The 22,904-nt window shown below is 44.6% G+C and overlaps 1 protein-coding gene across 9 annotated transcripts in view; it reads right to left on the reverse strand.

Annotated features, from left to right (window-relative positions):
* The window catches only part of DIS3L2 (DIS3 like 3'-5' exoribonuclease 2), a 350,479-nt gene that overhangs the window by 92,136 nt on the left and 235,439 nt on the right, over positions 1-22,904 (reverse strand). For all 9 annotated transcript variants that reach the window (XR_007154750.1, XM_047870804.1, XM_047870806.1 and 6 more), the window contains 2 exons: positions 17,095-17,207; positions 5,504-5,611 (listed from right to left, as the gene is read on the reverse strand). Coding sequence is in view for 8 of the 9 variants with exons in the window: in XM_047870804.1 (XP_047726760.1) it covers positions 5,504-5,611; positions 17,095-17,207 (221 nt within the window). In the remaining variant the exon portion in view is untranslated. The remainder of the gene's footprint in view (positions 1-5,503; positions 5,612-17,094; positions 17,208-22,904) is intronic.

The raw sequence follows: 22,904 nt of genomic DNA on the forward strand, positions 1-22,904 counted from the left end.
AAAGTCTAGCTGGCTTAAGAATGTTTGAATGTTTTTGATGACGTGGGTAAGAATGTTCTTGATGACGCAGTAACAGTTATTAGTCTTCTTACGGCTCAATCCTGGAGTCCTTGTTTTCTTCACAGAAAGCTGCATGCTGAATGAAGTATGCCGGTTGTCTGGAGGAAAAGCAGTTATGTAATTGAGCTGTAAGCTAAACCGCTGGCTTTTTTTACGAAACGCCATTTTTACTCGAAGGAACAAATAATACTCAAACTATGGTTATTTGGGGCTTCAAGAAAAACAACTGATATTATTTATCGCCTATGATAAAATTTGAGCTTTCACAAAACTGAGAATTTTGGAAACCTTGTATCCGACACATGGTACATGTTTCCTAATACTTAAAGACTTGTCTAATATCAGCAGTGATATTAACCAATGTGATTTTTTGATATCATAAAAGGAAATATGTTCACATGTAGAAGATCAGCATAAGGAGCCAATATGATCTAAACTTTCTGAATGCATGATAAAAAAAAAATCACTGCTTAGGTAAAAGGTCCATTTAGAGTATAAGACTGGGGTGCCTCAGTGGCTAAGTCGGTTAAGTGTCCAACTTTGGCTCAGATCCTGATCTCCTGGTTTGTGGGTTTGAGTCCCGCGTCGAGCTCTCTGCTATCACAGTGGAGCCTGCTTTGGATCCTCTGTCTCTGTCTCTCTGCCCCTCCCCGCCCTCTCAAAAATAAAACATTAAAAAAAATAAAATATAAGACAGATTTTAATGTAATCTAGTAAAAAAAAGTTGAAGTGATATTATTGTATCTATTGTATCAGTCTACTAGGGCTGCCATAACAACATACCCCAGTCTGGGTGTTGTTGATAATTGCTTTCTCACAGTTCTAGAGTTTGGGAAGGACAAGATCAAGGTGCCAGCCTATTTGGTTCATGGTGAGAGAGGCTCTCTTCCTGGCTTGAGGATGACCACCTTCTCACTGTGTCCTCACATGGCAGGGAGAAAGCGAGCTCTCTGGTCTCGCTTCTTACAAACACATTAATTCTATCAGATCAGGGCTCCACCCTTAATGACCTCATGTAACCTAAATTATCTCCTTACAGGCTCTACCTCCAGACACACACTAGGGCACTGGAGCGTCAACATATGGGTTTCAGTGGTACAGAATTTAGTCCTTAGCAGATACAGTTTCAGATTCTAGAATGGAACTAATTTTTAAGAAACTGTCAAATTCTGGTGTAATGCAGAGACGAATATCCATAATTACCTGAAAAAACTATTAAAATACACCTTTTGGGGCACCTGAGTGGCTCAGTCAGTTAAGCGTCCAACTCTTCAGTTCAGGTCATGATCTCGAGGTTTGTAAGATTGAGCCTCTGAGCTGGGTGTGGAACCCGCTTAGGATTCTCTCTCCCTCTCTCTCTGCCCCTTTCCTGGGTGTGTTCTCTCTCTCAAAAATAATATACATAAATAAATAAACACACCTTTATTTTCCAACTACATATCTGTTTGAAGCTGGATTTTCTTCACTTACATAATTCAACCAAAATAACTTACCCTAACAGATTGAATATAGACACATATATGAGAAGCTGGTTTAATGTCTTCCTTAATACAGTTGTGAAAAAGATTTAGGAAAATATAAAACTCTCCTAATTTTTAGAAGACATAGTTACTTTTCATGGCTTATTATTACTTTAAATAAATATTTAAAATTTCTAGCAGTTCTAATTTTTAATAGGTAATCCACATGAACATAAACATTTTGAGGTCATTGAAGATTTTTTTAGTGTAACAAGTCCTCAGACCAAAAAATTCTATAAGTGCTGGTCTAAATCATCTCTCAAAAAATTCAGATATATAGATGTTTTAACTATTTCATTTTCTTGAAGACATCTCTCTTCGAGCCTTCTGGGCTGCTACAGTCTGTCTGGCTATCTTCTATACTCTTGTAGAGTTGTTGCCCTAGGGACCTTCTTCACCATCATCTACAGAAAATTACGACTGTAGGTCAAATCCAGCCTGTCATCTTTTTTTAAGTAGAGTTTTCCTGGAATATAGCCACGCTCTTTCACTTACATATTGTCTACTTTTGTGCTACAATGGCACAAAGGTAGAGTTGAGTGGTTGTGACAGAGACCGAGTGGCCTAAAAACTGAAAAGAAAAAAAAAAAAAGTACTATCCTGTCCTTGACAGAAAAAGTTCCCCAACCTGTGATCTAGGTGATTCTTTCACTGCTTTCCTGGGTTGGTTTATTTGCTCCCTGAATCCTAGGTCTTCCTCCTTCCTGATTTACTCTTTCATTCTGGTGAAGCACATCTTCTGGTAGCTTCCTGAGAAAGGATATATGAAAGGTACATTTTTTTGAGGCCTTGCATATCTGAAAATGTCCTTTCCTTTCCTTTTTAAAATTTTTTAATGCTTATTTATTTTTGAAAGAGAGAGAGACAGAGAGAGAAAATGCGCACTTGAGCCTGAGCGGGGGAGGGGCAGTGAGAGGGAGACAGAGGATCTGAATGAAGCGGGCTCTACGCTGGCAGCAGAGAGTTCAAAGTGGGGCTCGAACTCATGAAAGGTGAGATCATGACCTAAGTCAAGGTTGGACTCTCAACTGACTAAGCCACCCAAGTGCCCTGAAAATGTCCTTTCCGATTCACACATTTTATTGATAGCTTCGCTGGGTACAGAATTTTAGCATTAAAATCATAGTCTTTCAGGTTTAGAAAGTGTTGTTTCATTGCCATCTAGCTTCTAGGGTTATAACAGAATAGTCTTGTTATTCTGAGTTCTGAACGACTGTATGTGACTTTTTTTTTTCCTTCTTAGAAGCCAACAGGATCTTTCCTTTGTCCCTGGTGTTCTGAGATTTTATGATGATATGGTCTGGAGATGATCTGTATCCACCATGGTGCTGGGCACTGGGTTCTTCCAATCTGTAAAGTCAAATCCTGCAGGAAAGGGGCACTTTATTGAGTTATTTTGTTGATCATTTCTTCTCCCTTTTTTGATTGTTCTCAATTTCTGGAATATTCATTGAAAAAATACTGGATATCCTGGACTAGTCCTCTAATTTTCTTATTTGTTCTATCTCTTTCTGGGACAACTCCTCAACTCTATCTGCCAACCAGAATTTTTTTTTTTTTTTTTTTTTTTTTTTTTTTTTTTTAAAAAGAAGCCAGTTTTTCTGAGTGCTAGTCCAGGGCCCTGTTCCACACACTCTGCTACCTTCTTTTTTTTTTTTTTTTTTTTATATATGTATATATTTTTTTCCAATGTTTTTTAAATTTATTTTTGGGACAGAGAGAGACAGAGCATGAACGGGGGAGGGGCAGAGAGAGAGGGAGACACAGAATCGGAAACAGGCTCCAGGCTCCGAGCCATCAGCCCAGAGCCTGACGCGGGGCTCGAACTCACGGACCGCAAGATCGTGACCTGGCTGAAGTCGGACGCTTAACCGACTGCGCCACCCAGGCGCCCCTGCCAACCAGAATTTTGAGTTGCCTTTATTTCTTCTATCATGTTTTAAATTTCCATGAGCTCTTTCTCCCTGCTCCTGTTTCTTGTTTTAAAGTATCTAGATCTTATAATTTCTTTTAAAAATTCTCTAGAGATATAAATGATAATTTCTTTTCCCTGTACAGTCTGTTTTGTCCTAGTTGCTTTTTTCTGTTTGTTTGCTTTGGTTTTTCTATTTCATGGTAGTGGCTTTAGTTTTAGTTGTCTCTCTCTCTCTTTTAAGTAAGCTGTATGCCCAGAGTGAAGCTTGAACACATGACCCCAAGATATAGAGTCGCACGCTCCACTGACTCAGCCAGCCAGGTGCCCCTTGGATGTCTCTTCATATGTGGAAGTGAAATCCTGAAATGCTGATTTTTAGTGAAATCCTAAAGAGCTCTGCTCGCGTTGAAGGAACTTGCTGCCTCTAAGATTCCCTACAGGGAGAGGAGCTGGGCTGTTGGTTGGGGAGTGCCTGAGGCGATGATCCTTAACTCTTCACACTCTGATTCCTCAAGAAAAGTTTCTCATCTCCGGACTCAAGAGTATAAGCCTTAGTGACCAGAATTCTGCATTTAGCTGGAAAAGAAAGCTGGGACTTTTAACATTTAGGAGGCTAGCACTCAATCAACCTCTCCCAAACGACCATTACCATTAAGTGTGTTTGGTGTCCCCCTGTTCAGACATCCTTAACTTCATCCTGTCCAGAGAATAAATTTCTGTTCTTCTTCCAAGTTACGGGAGGGGCAATCTTTCTAAATGAACTGTCAACCAATACGGTTAGTTTCCTCTTCACCCACCTCTCTTCCACTTTGTGCAGTTACCTGGTGCCATCAATTTCTGAATTTCTTTAGGGTTCGGCTATGCAAAATTGAGTTGTTTCTTGGCCTTCTCGATTGTTGGCTCAGGATTCAGCTTTCTCAGGACTGCTAAGTCAGTGACCACTCATCCATCTGCTTCCCAGTTCCAAAATTTTGTTGCTGTTGTCTGCTCTCCCATTCTCTTTGTCCTTGTGGGTTTATGCCTTTAAAAAAAAATCTCTTCGCTGTTGTTTTAGTGAGGTTTTGGGAGGGAATGAAAGTAAATGTGGGTATTTGATTCTCCATCTTTATTTGGAGCCTCTTTGTAATTAAATATCTTCTTTTTACTTCCATTGAATATTACAGCATAAACATTTCCTATGCTCTTACATGGTCCCTGCAACAGCTCTAGTAACTACATAACATCCCACTGAATCGGTGCTGTATGTTACTTAATCATTACCTTATTTTTGGATGTTTAGGGTTGCTTCTGTCTGTGGGGAGAAGACTAGTTTTTCCTAGAGTTATCTTCCGTTTAGCTGTCTCATTTATCCCCCACCTTTAGGGAGTGCCTGCTGACGTTCTTCTCCTTTCTGTGCGTGGTCTGTAGTTTCATCACCTTGGGCCCTGATTATGGCATTGCTCTGTGCCAATTTAATTCATCTTCCAACTAGCAGGTCACCTGCACAAAGATGTGGCACTAATCTTTCCAAAATGTCACCTTTCTCATGACCCTTCAGAGGAACCCTAACAACCCAGAATTCATTTGCGACTGCCATTTGAGGGTCCCCACAGGTTGACTCCGTGCCACCTCCCCAAGCTCACAACCCTTTCCCCGCAGTGTCCTCCTTCAAACAGGGCCCGTTCTCCTAACTGTAGCTCCTTCTGCCCCTTCTGCCCCTGCCGGTCCACATTCGGCTTTACATCTCAGCTCCTGCACTAGGCCTCCCCAGTGACTTTGTTTACACAATTCCTTCTTCCGTTTGAGAAAAGATAAGAAAGAAACAACCTATTTCCAATTGCTCACGGTCAGTCTGGCCTTCTAAATGGACTGACAGCTCTTCAGAGGCAGGGGGCTCTCCTCTGTTCTCCATGGCGACCGCCCGTACAGGGCCCTTCTATCACCGTGGGCCTCCAGCTCGGCACCAGGCACAAAGTGGGCGATTAACAGGGACTCACTGAATGAACTGCTCACGCGTGTAAGCTGTTACCTTGCCCTCCGGGGTGAGTGTCCAGATCACAGAGAAGGTCAGCTTGTCTGTCATGGGGTGGAGGCTGCACAGCTCCTCACACAGCAGCCTGGGAAGCATGGGGACAACCTGCAAGCAAAGAACAGGCCCATGAGCACATTGCTCTCTCATCTGCAGGAGTTGACCAGACTTGGGAGCCACCCAGAGGACAGAGTTGTTGTTGTTTTTAAATTTTTAACGTTTATTTATATTTGAGAGAGAGAGAGAGAGAGAGAGAGAGAGAGAGAGAGAGAGAGAGAGAAAGAGAGAGAGGGAGGGAAGGGCAGAGAGAGAGGGAGACACAGAATGGGAAGCAGGTTCCAGGCTCTGAGCTGTCAGCACAGAGCCCGACGCGGGGCTTGAACCCACCAACCGTGAGATCATGACCTGAACTGAAGTCGGTCGCTCAACCTGACTGAGCCACCCAGGTGCCCCTAGAGGACAGAGTTTTGATGAAGAGCTTGAGCTTCCAGAGCAAACTGAAGATGGAGGCAGCACTGTCCCCTGAAGGCCACAGAAAGACCATGCCACCTGGCACATTTGCGAAGAGCCTCCAGAGAAATGCGAATGTGAACTGGAAAGGTGAGAAGAATTGGTAATGGGGAAAAACGATATTACAGCAATGAAAAATAATCACATTTTACTATACGCTAAAACTGAAACTCTAGAGTCAAGAATGAGTTGGACTTTTTGGATATAATCTTCCAGTTGAACTCTATACTTAAGAACCCAAGGTCCTACACTTAAGTCTTTAATTCAAGTTGTTGTTGTTTTTTTAGTTTATTTATTTATTTATGAGAGAGGGAGAGAGGGAGAGACAGAGAATGAATGAATATGAGCATGCACACATGAGCAGGGGAGGGGCAGAGAGAGGGCGAGACAGGGAATCCCAAGCAGACTTCACGCTGTCAGCGCAGAGTCTGATGTGGGGCTCAAATTCACGAACCGTGAGATCATGACCCGAGTTGAAACTGGGAGTTGGGATGCTTAACTGAGAGCCCCCAGGCGCTCCTAATTCAAGTTAGTTTTTGTGTGCAGTGTAAGATGGGTGTCCAGTGTCATTCTTTGCATGTGGCTGTCAGTTTTCTCAGCACCATGTATTGAAGAGACGGTCTTTCCCCCCTTGTATGTTCTTGGCACCTTTGTCAAAGACTAGTTGGCCACATGTACATGGGTTTATTTCCAAGCTGTCTATTCTGTTCTACTGATCCATGTGTCTGTTTTTATACTAGTACCCTGCTGTTTTGATTATTGTAGCTTCGTAACATAGTTTGAAATGAGAAGTGTGATGCCTGTGGTTTTGTTTTCTGCCTCAAGATAGCTTTAGCTACTCATAGTCCTTTGTGGTCCTGTATTAATTTTAGGATAGATTTTCTATTTTTGTGAAAACTGCTACTGGAATTTTGATAGAGATTACACTGAATCTGTAGATAACTTTGGGGAGTATGAGCATTTTAACAATATTAATTCTTCCAATCCAAGAACACAGGATGCCTGTCTTTACACTTATTTGTGCCTTTATCAATTTCTTTCATGGACGTCTTACAGTTTTCAGTGTACACAACTTTTACCTCCTGGTTAAATGCATTCCTAAGTATTTTATTGTTTTTCATGCTGTTGTAAGTGGGACTGGTAAATTATCTCACATCTGTTAGGATGGCTATTACCAAAAAGACAAGAAATAACAGAGGGTGGTGAGGATGTGGAGAGAAGAGAACACTCATACATTATTGAGGGGGGATCTAAATTGGTAGAGCCATAGCGGAAAACAGTATAGAGGTCCCTCGAAACATTAAAAACAGAGTTACCATTTGATCCAGTAACCCCACTTCCTGGTATATACCCCAAGGAAATGGAATCAGTCCTTTGAAGAGATATCTGTGTTCTCATGCTCACGGCAGCATTATTCACAACCGTAAGACATGGCAACAACCCAAGTGTCTGTTGACAGATGAAGGGATAAAGACAATGTGTACATGCACATAAACTATGGCATATTATTATCCATAAAAAAAGAAGGAACTCCTGCCAGTTGTGACAGCATGAATGAGCCTGGGAGGGCACTATACTCAGTGAAATAAGCCAGACAGGATCTCAAATACCGTATGGCATCATTTACATGGCAGTGGCTGGGGGGCTGGGGGGCGAAAAATGGGGAGATAGAGATCAAATGGCACGTACTTTCGGTTACGCGATGAGTAAGTTCTGAGGATCTTAAGGTACAGCATGGTGACTACGGTTAATGGCAGGATGCGGTACACTTGAAGTTTGCTGACAGTAAACCTGAAGCATTCTCACCCCACGCACACAAGACCTAACCGTGAGAGGCAGTGCATGTATTCCTTAACTTCATCTTGGCAATCGTTTCACACTTTCAAAATACACAGTTGTGTTTATCAATGATTTGCCAAAAAATCTGGGAACAATAAAAGAACCCAAGGGCTGAGTGTAAACTCATGACGGGGTTTCACCAAAATAAAATTGCAGAACCGATGCTTTCGTGATTGAAAGTAGTATCGCAGCTGACCAGACCACACGTCGGAACATCAGCAGGGATACTCCAACAAAGTATCACAGGTTTCCTAGGAGAATGCTAGGATCAACTGATCACTCATTTTGCAGTTCTTTAAGCCCAAATGATTTCTTCCCTTTATTGATCTTTCTAGTCCATAATAAACTGATCCAGTGGTATACCTTCTTTAATTAAAAAAAAAAATTCTCTTGGGGGGTGGGAGGGAGGAGAGGGTGGGTGATGGGTATTGAGGAGAGCACCTTTTGGGATGAGCACTGGGTGTTGTATGGAAACCAATTTGTCAATAAATTTCAGAAAAAAATAAAATAAAAAAAAAATTAAAAAAAAAAATAAATAAATAAAATAAAAGAAAAATTCTCTTCAACTTACTTTAAAATGATGACTTCACAGCTGTCCCAGAATGCTACTTGTTTTCTCTAAAGTTCCAAAGATGAACACAGTATCTCTACCTGGATCTCGCTCTCTCCTCCCTTTAATCTATTCCTTCTTCCGCACCTTTCTTGATTACCATCCACTCCCCTCCCAAACTAAACCAGCCACAGTAGCAGCCCTTTTTCAACACTCCCCGTGGTTTCTTACTCTGTGAAGTGACTGTACCTGTACCCTGTTTCAATACAGTAAATAACCTTTGGTATGGAAATGTAAATTCTAGAACTCATGGCCCACACCAGTAACAAATAATTAATAATTGTATGGCATTACCTGGCATTATTCTGAAGGATGCGGTATTTTTTTTAAACACCTGTGTAAAATCTAATGACCACCCGAAAACTTTTGGTAACAGCTTTTTGTAAGACAATCATTTTTGATGTTTTTCTTTTCCTTGCCGTTGCTTTTATACCATCTGTTCAGATGACACTACATTTTCTTTAACTTATTTAATGAGTGTTAAAATATGATCTACATATTTAACATTGTCTTTCAGGTATCCGGTGTTTTACAAGATAATGCATCTTTACCTGCATACACGTAAGGTGCAAAATGGAGAAAGTCTCAAGACCACACTGTCTTGGGACGAGATTGTAAAGATTTCCCATCATTTCAGGTTTTGGATTCTGCTATGGATGGAACTGTCCCCCCACCCCCGCAAATTCCTATGGGGAAGCCCTAGCCCTCAATGTCCCCGCACTGGAGGCAGGGTCTTGAGGTAATTAAGGTTAAATGAAGTCACAGGGTGGGGCTCTGATCCGTTAGAGAGAGGTAACTCTCCTCTCCCTGCCCTGCAGCGACACAGAAAAAAGGCCCTGTGAGGACACAGCCATCTACAAGCCAGAAGAGTCCTCACTATGAACCGAACTGGCTGGGACCCTCATCTAGGACTTCTACTCCCCAGAACTGTGAAAACATAAATGTCTGTTGTTTGAGCCACCTATAGTATGTATTATGACAGCCCAAGCTAAGATAGACTAAATCAAATTTGTTGTGTGTGAATTCTGGGATTCTTCTCTGCCCTGCATTATCTGATAATTATACCAATTGTATTTCAGTAGTAGGCTGTTCTCCCGGCATGCCTGGCATGCTCGTAGCCCAGGGCTTAATACCTCTTTACATATAGTAGTGTTTCTTTCAAGTGTTCAAGGCACTATCTTATTTTGAATCACAAAGCTGAGCACATGCGAACATAATGCAATTCCTGACTTTGTGTTTGTCAAAAGAAAAGTCACTACAATTAAATACAATGTGGTATCCTGGAGTGAACCCAAAAGAAGACACTGGTGGAAAAGCTGGTAAAATCCAAATAAAGTATGGAGTTTAGTTAATAGTAATTTCCCAGTGTCAGCTTGTTAGTTACGACAAATATCCTAGGGTAATATAAGATGTTAACACTGGGGGAACTGGGAAGTGGGACCTCTTTGTACTGTCTTCGCAACTTTTCTGTTATGGCTAAAATGAGTCTAAAATAAAAGCTTATTAAGAAAAAGCCACTGCTTTCTTGAGTTGATCTCATAAGTCTTACACATTTAAGTATGAAAGAAATTTAAGCTAATGAAATACAACCTGATCTGTTCTTATATATTAGAGTTTAAGGTTATGTTTTATTTGCAGAAAAGGCCTTTATCACTCACACACACACACACACACACACACACACACACACACACACACACACGTCTAAAGATCAGTAAACAGCAGAGTAAAGTCCATACTCATCAGGAGCACAGCGCAGTTAAAAGAGTAAAGAATTGGGGCGCCTGGGTGGCGCAGTCGGTTAGGCGTCCGACTTCAGCCAGGTCATGATCTCGCGGTCCGTGAGTTCGAGCCCCGCGTCGGGCTCTGGGCTGATGGCTCGGAGCCTGGAGCCTGTTTCCGATTCTGTGTCTCCCTCTCTCTCTGCCCCTCCCCCGTTCATGCTCTGGCTCTCTCTGTCCCAAAAATAAATAAACGTTGAAAAAAAAAAAAAGAGTAAAGAATTTGAGGCCCCACAGACTTGAAGTCTAATCCTGGGCCCACCACCTCCTGTACACCTTGGGCAAACTAGTGGAATTCTGAGCCTTGGCTTCCTTACTGGCAAAACAATACTTAAGATGCTCAATACAAGTCCGCTCACCGGCCATCCCGCGGCCCACCAGGTCCTTCGGTCACCCGGCGAGGCCTTGCCCTTCAGCAGGGCCACTCACCGCACACCCTTCACCTGCCAGGCCTGCTCACCGTTCTAGGTCTTGCCAAGATTGTTCTCTCTGGGACATCTTTCTGGATGTTTTACATCTGGCCAACTTTTGCACATCCTCGAAGATTCGGCTCATCATCATCCCTCAGAGGCATATCCAGATTCCCCCAAGGGAGGATGTATGGTGTTTCGTATACTTCCCGTCCCCCCTCCCTGCAGCTCTTTCGAAAAGGATCTGAGGCCGTCCTAAGCAGCCACTTATTCCACTCTCCCAGCTCTCTTGTGACACTTCTGCAGCTCTTCACACATGCTCGTTACTTCTTTCCATGCCTCTCCTTCCCACCGCACCCTGGAATCTTCAGGAATGAGCACCAGCTCTTGTGCCCGTCTATCTCGTACCTGACACACAGCGGGCACCTTGTCTGCAAATGACTGACTTCTGCCCAGGGAATGAATCACTTGTTCTTTCCGTGTTTACTGTTTATTGCATCACGTTAAACATTTTATGAAATCCATGGTGGACTTCTATTTAAACAACCTGACACAAGAATTTCATAGACAGCTAGCATTTTAAGTAGAAGGCAGACTGTTTTGACTGTCCTCTCCTAGACACTACTGGCACACTCAGTGGCCGCCCAGGTTAGAAACACTGCTTCGTATCTTTTTTTCTTATACAGAGGACAACATTTTAATATTCAAATGCCAAAGAACCTAAGTGCTCATGAAGAAGCTAAACTTGAAAACGTTTTCAGGTAGTATAATTATCTTTAGTTTTTAAAGGGCATTCCTTTTAATAAACTTTCACCAGATGGTGGGGCAGAATTCAGACGGTATTCTGAGAGAAGTCATTATGCCCATGCAGTTTTGCAAATAGATGGTTATTTCTCTTTCAAAGAAGAGAAGGGATGAAGGGATGAAGAAGATATTACAATCACATCCGTGGTTTGGCACGTCGTGGCCTCTCATAAATCGGGGGCACTGGCCCCGATTTCTGCCGGGGGCACTGGCAATGCGCTCCATGACCCGGTGACACACGTGTCAGGTGCGCACAGCACAGCAGGGATCCCCGTGGGAGGAGGGCCAGAGACACAGGCAGCCGCTCTCAATAAGCTGCTTCCTCGAATACAAGTCCTGCTGTTTCAGGGGAGCCCCACCTGGACCAGAGTCTGTGGTCTACGCATGCTCGTCGGCTCTGTGACATCTGGACACAGCGCCTGGACAACCTCCCAGGCAGGGGTGGTGAGTGCAGGACACATCGAACAAGACGAAAAGAGAAGAAAGGTCCCTCCGGAGGGTGAGAAACTGCTGGCTGTCACAGCATCATGCAACCACTTACGCATCAGGGGGATGCTGTTGCTATGACTATGTTTCCTATCTCTGTTAAGAGCAGCAGCACCCTGCTACCAGTTAAACACGCAAGCAAACAACAACAAAACCACACACACACACACACACACACACACACACACACACACAGAACACCATTGGGTGTTATCTTGTGATTTCTCTACTCTCCTCCGCCTGCTACAACCAATCAGTTCCCAGAATCAGTAGGTTTTACGTCTAAATCTCTCTCAAATGAGTCTTCTCTCCTCTCCGTCTTCCACTGTTCAAGTGTGGCCACGTTCATCTCTCTTGGATTATACCTGAATAGTCTTCTAAACCGGCAGCAGAGTTCTGGAGTGGAAATTATTCTGGGTAAGGTTTCCTTATTATTCTCCATACTTCTGCATCTCCTTACTCTACTCCACCCAATGATAATCTGCAAACCCATTTACAGCAGGACACATGGCCTTTACCTTTCCAATAGCTGATGAATTGAATTTGACAGTCTGATTTTTTTGCTTGTCCTGCTAACGAGGGAGGGCCCAAACACCTGCAACGGGGCGGAGAGGTGTCCAGTAAAGCCTGAACCCTCCGTCTCTGTGTTCAGTGGCCAAGGGTCAACGGAGGCCAAAAGCTCTCAAAGAGAAGCTGGCAGAGGGCCTCTATCTCCGAGGAGAAATCAGAGACATCATGGGGAAGCCAACTTCCCGGGTACCCAGTCCCACCCCTTGCTGTGTGATACGGATTCTTGGATGGGAGGGGAAGCAGCCAGGGGCTCTTGCTCAGGATGTCCATTTTGGCACCAGGCCGAAGACACCTATTGCTCTAGTTCTCCTGGAGTCCAGCTGGACACCAGCATGTTGGTCAACTCTCCTAAAATTCTATGAGCAAAACTCCCCGCCTACTTTGGGGTGGTTCCTCAAAGCCTCAAGGGGCCACAGCTGAGGGAAAGGGCTCTGGTCCTGATAACAATTTTCCTCCCTCTGGCCTCACTGTTCTTCAACCACATGGTTGCCAAGGTGACTTTCTCCCTGAAACAAAGGAGACCACGTCCCTTCCCTACTTGCCCTCAAGATGAAGTCCACACTCCTCAGCTTGCCACTCCAGGCCTCTCTTTGTAACTTCAGCTTTTGGCTCCTGCAATTTCTACTCCAGAAATTCCAAACTGCTTTGTTCCTCGTTGAGCCACTGCCTGGAATGCCCTCTCTCTCCACGTGTCTACCTCGAAATTTTTGACTTAAAATTTGAAACGCTGCTCAAAACTCAATTTTGTCGTGAGGCGTCTTGGCTCTTTTGGAAGCTCCTCTCCTACCACCAGCCCGGGCAGGTACGACTTCTCTGTCCTCCCTAGTGCTCCCCACCTCCCAGACTACTTCCGTAACCGCAGGGGGCCCGGTGTACTGTAAGTGCTCGTTACGTGCCCACCTCCTCTGACTTCCCCAGGGCAGGACCAGCATCTCCCTCATCTTTACACACCTGCCACCTGGCACACAGCCGGGCCTCAACAAATACGAACTGGATGAAGATCGACAGCCCTTCAGGCATTGGAGAAGGAAAGGGACTTAAAGGGTTCTAAGTCTCCGTAAGCATGCTTCGGGCCAGCATTAACGTTGAATCAGGGCAGAGTTTAAAAGCTGTCATGGAAAAAAAGGGACATGGTGACAGGACACTGACTTTCTAAGCATTCTGGACTAGGGCTTGGGAGACTTGAGAGAAACCGATCATTTGGGTAAATACGCCATTGCCCAAGGCAGCTGGGTGGGGGTACCATCCAGACTATAAAATCTTATATTAGCCTCAGAGAGCAGAAACATCTGCTAAAGCCACAGCGGGCAGGCTGGCCAAGTTCAGCAACGGGTTAGCCAGGACAGCCCTGTGACCAACGGAAAGGGCCACAGAGGGGAAGAATCAATCATCCATGCAAAGAGGAACAGGAGGGACTAGCAGCAGCAGGGGGGCTACTGAAGCTCAAGGGAGCCAGATGTCAGCGACCCAGCCGGGAAGGGGCAAGCGGGGGTGGGGGGGTCTCCTGCCCCTTCCAGCCCGGCTCTCCGCTGGCTCCCAAACTCCCTCACACCCTCGAGAGCCCATTGGCTGCCGGAGCCTGGGAACTTAGGGAGTTTTTCTCCTCTTCTCTGAGGACTTCAAGGTTTTAGCAGGAAGGTACAGCTGGCCCCCCACTCACACACTGCAACAACCTAAAGGGAATTGATATCTGCCAGCCAACATCTCTGTTGAAAGAGTTTCCTTTTTCATATCAACACTTCCACGAACTCCGAATCTGATCAACTCTGCTGCGCAGTTTGACATTAACAAAACATCAACACTCTGACAACCTGCTGGGGTCAGAGAGGAACATCTTAAAACTCTTTGGACTCCACGTTAAGACAGGCTTCCAGCCCCAATCTTTGATCTCTATTATAAAGCAGCACCAATAAAATAGCGTAGAGATTTATGGGCAAGCTTTCATTTGAGCTGTTTCACACCTAAAATAACACGACTGCTCCGGCCAACGGGCAGACAATTCAGGTTTAGGTTTCAACTGTTTAGGGTTTCTTTTACTTTTAAAACTTAATTCACTTATTTTTAAAAATCACCTTACATTTTACAGTTTCATTGTAATTCCCGCTCAGGGAAGACAGCCAGGAGACATTTACTGGGTAGATGTCACGTCCTTCTGAGGAGGACAGGCCTAAAGTTAGATGGTTGGTCCCCTAATGGGCAGATACCTGATTTTTGTCAAAAAGAAAGAGTGTGTCTTTTCACGGGACTTAAATGGACACTATTCCAATTGATCTGTTCTCCTGAGTATGCCCTGTTGGTCATGAGAGTAACCAAATACTTAACACTGTGAATAAAATCCCAACAAAAAGGATTTCATTTTAAAGACAGTAAAATGGTATTTGGACCCAATATCTGTTTTACTGTATATTCCTAATCTATGGAATAATTCCCCAAATCAAGCTTGGCCTGTAATTCTGATGTCAGTTACTCATAAGCCAGGAGCCCTGAATGAAAAGAAATCAGTGCCACATTCCCTATAGATGGGAAATCGCCCGGCCCCCTCCCCCAACCTACACCCTCCTTCCCTCATCTGATGAAGTTGGGAGAAATTCTGCCAAATGAGAAAGCAGAGAGTCTGGAGGAAGAGGAAAGCAGCGCATCCAGCTTTTAAGAAGACCTTTATAGGCAAAGTGAAGTGAAAACAGTAGAAAAGTTCCTGGACCCAGTCCTTCAAGAAACAAAAATGAGTAGGAAGAAAGGTCAGAGTCGTGGTTCAAAGGAATCAGAATGCACAGCTGCTGTCCAAGGTTGTGGGCAGGCGCTGCTCGCTCCCGCCAAGCTGCGGGCTGCTCAGGGGCACACCGGCCCTTCCTCCACTCAGCTCCCCGCTTTGAGAGCTCAACAGCAGAGCCCCAACACTGCAGTCCCAAAGACAAATTCTAGAACTGTGACAATCACAAAACCAAAGTAAAGAGAATAGGAAAGGAAATGTGCTTAGTTATTTAACCCAATTTTATTTTTCCATTTTTGGTTTTGGAAACATAATTCCTGGTTATAAAAGGAGAATGCAACAGCTAGATAAGAGAAAGCCACCTGCTTGGACAAAGAACTTCTAACTGTGGCTAGAATTCCTAAATATGTGAATCTGAAGAACAGAGTTAAACTTGTCTGCGTGGAGAGAACAATTCACATCATTCACTTTATGTGGTCTTCAAAGTCTAAGCGATTGCTACTTCTGTTTCTCTTCCCATCATAACATTATAGTTTGTAGATACAAGGGGTTCTGGAGTCTTATCTCCCTTTCCCTAAGAGGCCTTGGGCCGGATTTGGCCAACTGCACTTTTAGGTGGGAGGTATGGATGGGATGTCTCCAACCTGAGGTTACATTAAGTGTAAACAATGTACAAATATCAGAGCTGGGTTCTCAGGAGGGCCAAGCTGTGAGCGAGGGACCTGGCTTTTGATGTTGTTCCTTTGTTTGAGTAGGCCGGATACCTACACTAGAAGGAGCCAGAGTGGAGAGAAAGTCATCCCCACAAAAGCTTCAAAATGAAAACACTTTTATTTAGGTATGATACACACACACACACGCACAAGTGCACAAGTCAGAAAACGTAAGTGTGCATTTTCACGAACTGAAAGCTCACGTAATCAGCACCCAGATCAGGAATCATTAGCTGTCCCCCCGCTACTCGGGCCCTCTTTTCTCAAGCGTGACCACTATTCTGACTTGTGTTCACTCTGCCCGTCTTTGAACTTTATACACGTGGACTCACATGCTGCATACTCTTGTGCCTGGTTTCGTTCACCAGGCTTCTCTGTGGTTGTCAATCTAGAGTCCTACCGTGCGACTATACCAAAATTTCCTTGTTCGCTCTAGAGTTGATGGGTACTGAATAGTTCCTGGGTTTTTGTTTGTTTGTTTGTTTTTTGGTGGTATCACACTGTTATTTTAATTTACGTTTCCCTAATAACATATGATGAGGAGCATCTTCTCATATGCTTATTTGTGATCCGTATATCTTCTTCGATGAAATGTTTTTCCATCTCTGAGACTCCAGATTATCTTGTCAAGGGCAGGTCAGGGGATGAAACTTTCTCAAAAGGTGTTTTCATTCCTTTCTCCTGCTCTAGTGTGACAATGCCATAGACATTACCGAAATGAACGCATGTGGCTGGGTTAGAAAAAAAAAAAAACTTCATAAAAACTGTGGCTCATATGGGCTGAGTGTGCACAGCCCTACTCTGGAACAAGAGTTTGAAGGCAGTTCCTTTTCCTCATTTCTTTCCGAACATGGGCACCTGTCTGAGTCACTTGGGAGGCAGGGCTGCTCTGAAACTTCAGATGCGCCCCCGTGTCCTGCCCTGGTATCTCTTCAGTTTGGTTCTTTTTGAATATAGAATGAAAACCTGCAACCACAGAGGGGAAGCACTTTTCCAAAGAAAACCTTTTCTTAAGACCTCACTGGATGTGAGAAAAGATGTTCAGACAAGATAGCTGTTCCTCATTTTTTTTTTTTTTTTAAGAAAAGAGAAACAAACAAAGGACGCAGACTAAATAGAACGTTTTTTTAATCCAAGAAACTGGAGACCGGTGCTTACCTTCTGAACCAAGTAGACACTCGTGGCTCTCTCAGCAGCTACTTTATCCAGAGGGGATCCCTCAGGAACAAAGTAACTGACGTCAGCAATGTGAACCCCCACTTCGAAGTTGCCTGTAAATGCAGAAGAAGGCTGATCAGTGGGGTACGGAAGGCGACAGCCATCCCTCCCAGGAATCCTTCCCAAGAATGCATGGCATTCTCTGAGGCCACGCGACTTGAGGTGCAGGCCCCCGTTTCCAGTCCTGCTGGGCAATCCGCTGCCCCCTGTGCTTTGCATGGTTACTTTCCTCACTGTTTAGTGAGATGGTGAGATTTTTATCCCCAGGAAGCAACATTAACCATCTTCACGAGATGCTTCCCATTTCTAAAGGCCTCTTGTCTTTGTAAACATCAGCAGACTTGCAAAAGAAGACTCATTTTGGACAGTGAACAAACCCTTTCAGGCGACTGGAAGTGAGAGAATCCCCGAACTCTGGAGACTCTGCCTCTGACTTCTCTGCTCTTCCTGCTCATTCTGACCACAGCCTTTATGTGGAGATCTACACCTGGCCTTCCTGCCTCGATACTGCCTCTTCTCACCTAGCCCTGCACACCGCTGCCTAGAATCTTCTCGGCCATGGACCTGGTGATGCCACTCTTTAGCCTGTAAACCATGTCTTCACTTAGTCTCACCCCAACCTGCCATGCCAGGCCTTCCAGCTTCCCCCTCCACATCTCTATTATGTGGCTGTCCTGGGAAACCTCTTTCCATTCCCAGAATATACCCTACCTCATCCCACTGAGATGTCTGCTTGGCTCATGTTTTTTCTTATGTTTGGGATCATCTCAACAGGATCTGCCTATCAAAACCCTCCTTACCTTCTAAGGATCAACTGAAAGAGAATCCCAGAACAAGAAGAGATTCTCTGCCCTCTGTTTCTTCTACCTGTTTCTTCTACCTGTCACAGCACCTGATCCATAGATGAAGATGATGACCATGCTCTTTCCTTCAGGGCACTCATCTTGCCAGATACCACAGCGCATCTTTATTGGCTTACATATTTACTGCCTTCCTCTCTCCCTATAGCGTAAGCTCCAGCAAGGCAGAACCTTCTGTGTAAATTTCACTGGCGTAGGGGCAATACCTAGAAGGATGCCTGACAAACCATAGGCATTCAATAAATACTTGTTGAGTGAACGAATCAATAATTGACTTATTTGCCTGTAGTCTTTTCCCTTCTGGTGAAAGACCTACTTTCTTCCCCTTTCAGAATTGCCCTTTCCCTTCCTGGTAGAGCTGGTTTTCAGCAGGCCCTGCCTTCCCTAACAGTTCTGCAAGAGATATGGTCGGATGGCGTAGGCTGGTGGGATTACAGCTAAAGTGGGGTTGAGGGAATGGTTAGGTTGTAAATTTAAGGTTTACTCTTGAACATCCCGTAAAGCATCTCTCACATGTAGCATATGTGATTATACACACACACACACACACACACACACACACACACGTAGCATATGTGATTACACACACACACACACGTATGCATATGAAAATGGGCAGCATGGACAGAATACAAAAGAAGCGTACGCATGCAAAGTAAGCGTGTAGTATGACGAGCGCATCATGGGCAGACAGAGGCACACTGATGATATCAACACAAAGATGAATTTGCATTAATTAATGAGAGAGAGAGGGAGGGCGAGATGGGGGGGAGGGGCAAAGGGAGAGAGAGACTCTTAAACAGGCTACACGTTCAGCACGGAGCCCGACGTGGGGCTCCGTCTCATGAACCATGAGAACCTTACCTGAGCTGAAATCAAGAGTTTGGACGCTCAACTGGCTGAGCCACCCAGGAGCCCCTAATTTGATTAAATTTAAATATATGCATGGTGTCATTCTACTATATCCTATCCTTGTTCATAGTAACTTCAGGAGAAAGGATCTCTCTCTGGGACCCCCGACACCAAGGAACATTGTAAGTCTGGAGCTGCCAAGGAAACATCTTTGCCACACAATCATGCCAATATAGAAAATAATAGGTCTAGGAAAAAAAAGGGAGAATCATTATGACCTCATTTGAACTCCAGGATCCAGCTGAACTTGAAACTAGCCTACTTATGGACTTGGCAGTTCATGAATCAATCAGTTCCCTTTCAGTTATGACTCACAGGAAGAGTCCTGACTGATACCCAAGTTGACTCAGAAGAGCTTCCGAACACATCACTACCTGCTCCTCTGGTTGCCTAGACAATCAGTCCGAAAGTATCACACATTTTATCTGCACATTCTGGAGCTATTTATTATCCTCTTATTCCTTCCTCGCTGGAGGAGACCATTCTTCCTGTAGTTTTTTAAAATGGAAAATCGTTCAAGCATGGGGTGGTTGAAATAAGGGGTTCAGGGGAAGAACAGAATTTAAGGTTCCCCATTCCTCATCTGCCTCGCACTCAGGGACCACCCTCCTACAGGGCGTTTGTTGGGTCTTTCCGCCCATGCCTGTAGCATTAATACATGAGGGAAAACCTAAGTCCGTCTAAGAGATCCCGGCTGCTGTGGGATAATATAATAGACCTACTTCCCACAGAGGAGAGGGCTGTCTGGAAAGAGAAACCAGTGTGGCTCAGAGTTCAGCGGCCTCACTCTGAGAGCCACGCAGCTGTACTGTTGGGTCACTGGGAGCAGGGACACCTGCCCTGTGATGATCGAGGAACTCAACCCTAAGAGAATGTGGCCAAGAGTCTCAGACAGCTCAGTTTCCAATTTTGATATTACAAGTATCTAAAACCAACACTTGGGGAAGGTAAAATAAAGTGTCTTCTTTTGAACTCAGAATTATAATATATTGGCCTAACAGGTAAATATTGACTAAAGGAAAAGAGAGGATTATTACATCATGATATAAGCCATAATTTTAAATTCGGTCTGTGTGTTGTTACTACACATGAACTTTCTGTCCTTAGTCAAAATTGACAAACTGACAAAGAGTTCATTACAGGAGATAAAACATGAAGGAGGCCAATCAAAACATATTTCAGAGGCTTAAATTTCACTCAGAATTCCCAGCAGAGCTTCTAAGACCAGCAAAGAGAAGCTCTCTTATTTTCTCCTTTGGACCTTTTTTGTGGAAACCCTAAGTAAATATTTTATTACATATATTTACATAATGTGAACTTGCAGAACTTTTGAGGCAGTGGCACTGCAGTTTTTATTCCATGAAAGAGAAAATATAAATCCAGAACATTCTGGATCATATGCTGCCAAACCATTTAGGATCAATTTGATGTTTTTTTAAGGAATACTGTCTTCCATAAAAAAGTATTCATCTTTTTAATAAAATTTTTTAATTGTTTTTTAATGTTTATTTATTTTTGAGAGAGAGAGAGAGAGAGAGAGAGAGAGAGAGAGAGAGACAGAGAGCGAGTAGGGGAGGAACAGAGGGAGAGGGAGACACAGAATCCGAAGCAGGCTCCAGGCTCCGAGCTGTCAGCACAGAGCCCGACGCGGGGCTCGAACTCACGAACCGTGATATCATGACCTGAGTCAAAGTTGGACGCTCAACTGACTGAGCCACCCAGAGTCCCTCCATATAAAAGTATTCTTTAAAATATGTTTTACATCAAAAGTTTTCATCTAGTGGGGCTAAGGGAAGCCCTGATGGTTTTCAAGAGCTGGGGAAGCAGGTGGAGGCAAAGTCCCCAAGGCCGGCCATGCTGGACTGGCTTTGCTCAGTGGTGCCTCAATATTAACATGAATAGATTTGGAATGAAGCAGAGAGGACATCACAAGTGCTTCATCCAATTAAAACATAAATAGAAACTTGTCTTAAAAGGTTAAGACAAGGGCTTAAAAACCACCTTGTCTAAGCCAGCCTCCCAGCCAGTTCAGTCACTTTCCAACAGCATCCCTGCTCAGTGGCCCCTGACATGTCCTCAAGGGTTGGGGGAGCTCACGTCTTGAAGCCACTTGCTCTATCTCTGAGGAGTTCTTGTCATGGGAAAGTGCTTCCTCACAAGGATCCACGACACACAGAAATGAAGCCTCTGGTTTACTCTGGCTCCGGGCATCCATGAGAGGTGATTCCTCTGTTTAAGGTGCTCATGGTCTCCTGGGGTTGGCAGATACGACAATGTGGTGACAGTGTATTACCAGCACTATGATAGAGGAAGGTTACACACCCTTCTATCTGGGGGCGAGTGGAGCTGAAGTCAGCTGTCACTTCAGTGAGAACATGTGCAAGTGCTCCGAAGTCAGTAACGGCTGTATGAACACATACTGACAATGACAATCATAAAAATGATAATAAGGAGAGGCGCCTGGATGGCTCTGTCGGTTAAGTGCCCAACTTCAGCTCAGGTCATGATCTCGTGGTCCGTGAGTTCAAGCCCCCGCGCTGGGCTCTGTGCTGGCTGCTTGGAGCCCAGAGCCTGGAGCCTGCTTCGGATTCTGTGTCTCTTTCTCTCTCTGCCTCTCTCCCACTCACTCTCCATCTCTCTCTGTCCCTCAAAAATGAATAAATTTTAAAATTTTTTTTTAAAGAAATGATAATAAGGACAGTAGTAGTGACCGTTTCATGTCTACTTTGTGCCCAAGGGCTCCACATACACTGACCTAACTTTGACACAGGCACATAAACTGTATTTCACGGATGAATCATCTGAGCCTCAAAGAGGCTCCAAGTCATTTGTCCAAGATTATCTGCCTAGTAATAACCCCTGCATTCAAAACCAGGTTCAGAGACTTTGCTCTTTTGATCACCCCCAGCCCCCTAAACTCCAAGACAAGACAATACATCCCAATTTTTCATCTCAAGGGGCCACAGCTCAAAATCTCTCCCCATCTCTTGGCAGATTCAATAGAAGCCATTCTTGGCCATGGAACCCAGAAGGCCTGCTGGGGACTCTCCTCAGCCTTGCCCCCAGCCACATTTCTGTCCCTGCAGTCTCTTGGTTCCTACCGCCACTCCCCTTCGCCACCTGCAGCAGAGCCAGCTGTAAACAACTACAAAGTCATCAAGTTCAGTTCTATTCAACTGTGAGTCCTTAAGGTCCAGCTATTCCTTTCTAAGCTCCTAGCTTATAGTGGGTCTTCCTTGGCTGGCAGCAGAGGCACTATCCTCAGTACCTGAAAGGGCTGTGTCTATTATGGGCGGGGACGGATCAGGCTACCCCCGTGAGATGTGAGACCAGGGCCTTCCAGACCTGGGTCACTTGAATTCACTTTTACCCACTGCTAAGACCAAAGAGCGGTGACAGAGGCCCCTCTTGACCCAGAGGCTCTTCTTGACGCTTGTTTTGATCCAGAATGTCAGGCAACAACACTGCCATGTGTACCTCAGCAGCAAAAAAGTAACTGCTTTTGTCTGGGTCGCTAATGGCCTTTGTGTTGCTAAAGACAAAACTTTTTAGGCCTGACTTGGCCTGACCTTACAGGGCATCGGAGACCTAGTGATGTCTCCTTCTTTGACCCCCGCTCCCTTGGCTCTGGGTGTGAGCCTAACACTGCAACTGCTCCTTCTCAGGCTCCTCTTCCTCTCCTGTCCCTTACACGTTGGCGTGCCTTCGAGCTTTGCCCTGGGTTGCCTTCTCTGTCCATTCCACTTTCTCCCTAATGTCTCAGCCATTCCCAGGAGTTCAAGCCTCATCTCTGTGCTCTGGTCTCCTTATTCTGTGCCCCCACCTCGATTTCTCTGAGCTCCAGACTGACATGCCACTTAGCTGTCCCACAGGCACCTCACACTCACACCTCTGAAAGTCACTATGTCTCTTCCTGTGCTCTCCATCCCACGAAGTGGGATCACCTCCCCTAAACTAAAAGGGGCACCATCACTGCCT

The sequence above is a fragment of the Prionailurus viverrinus genome, chromosome C1 (genome assembly GCF_022837055.1).
Source record: "Prionailurus viverrinus isolate Anna chromosome C1, UM_Priviv_1.0, whole genome shotgun sequence".
Lineage (NCBI taxonomy): Eukaryota > Metazoa > Chordata > Mammalia > Carnivora > Felidae > Prionailurus > Prionailurus viverrinus.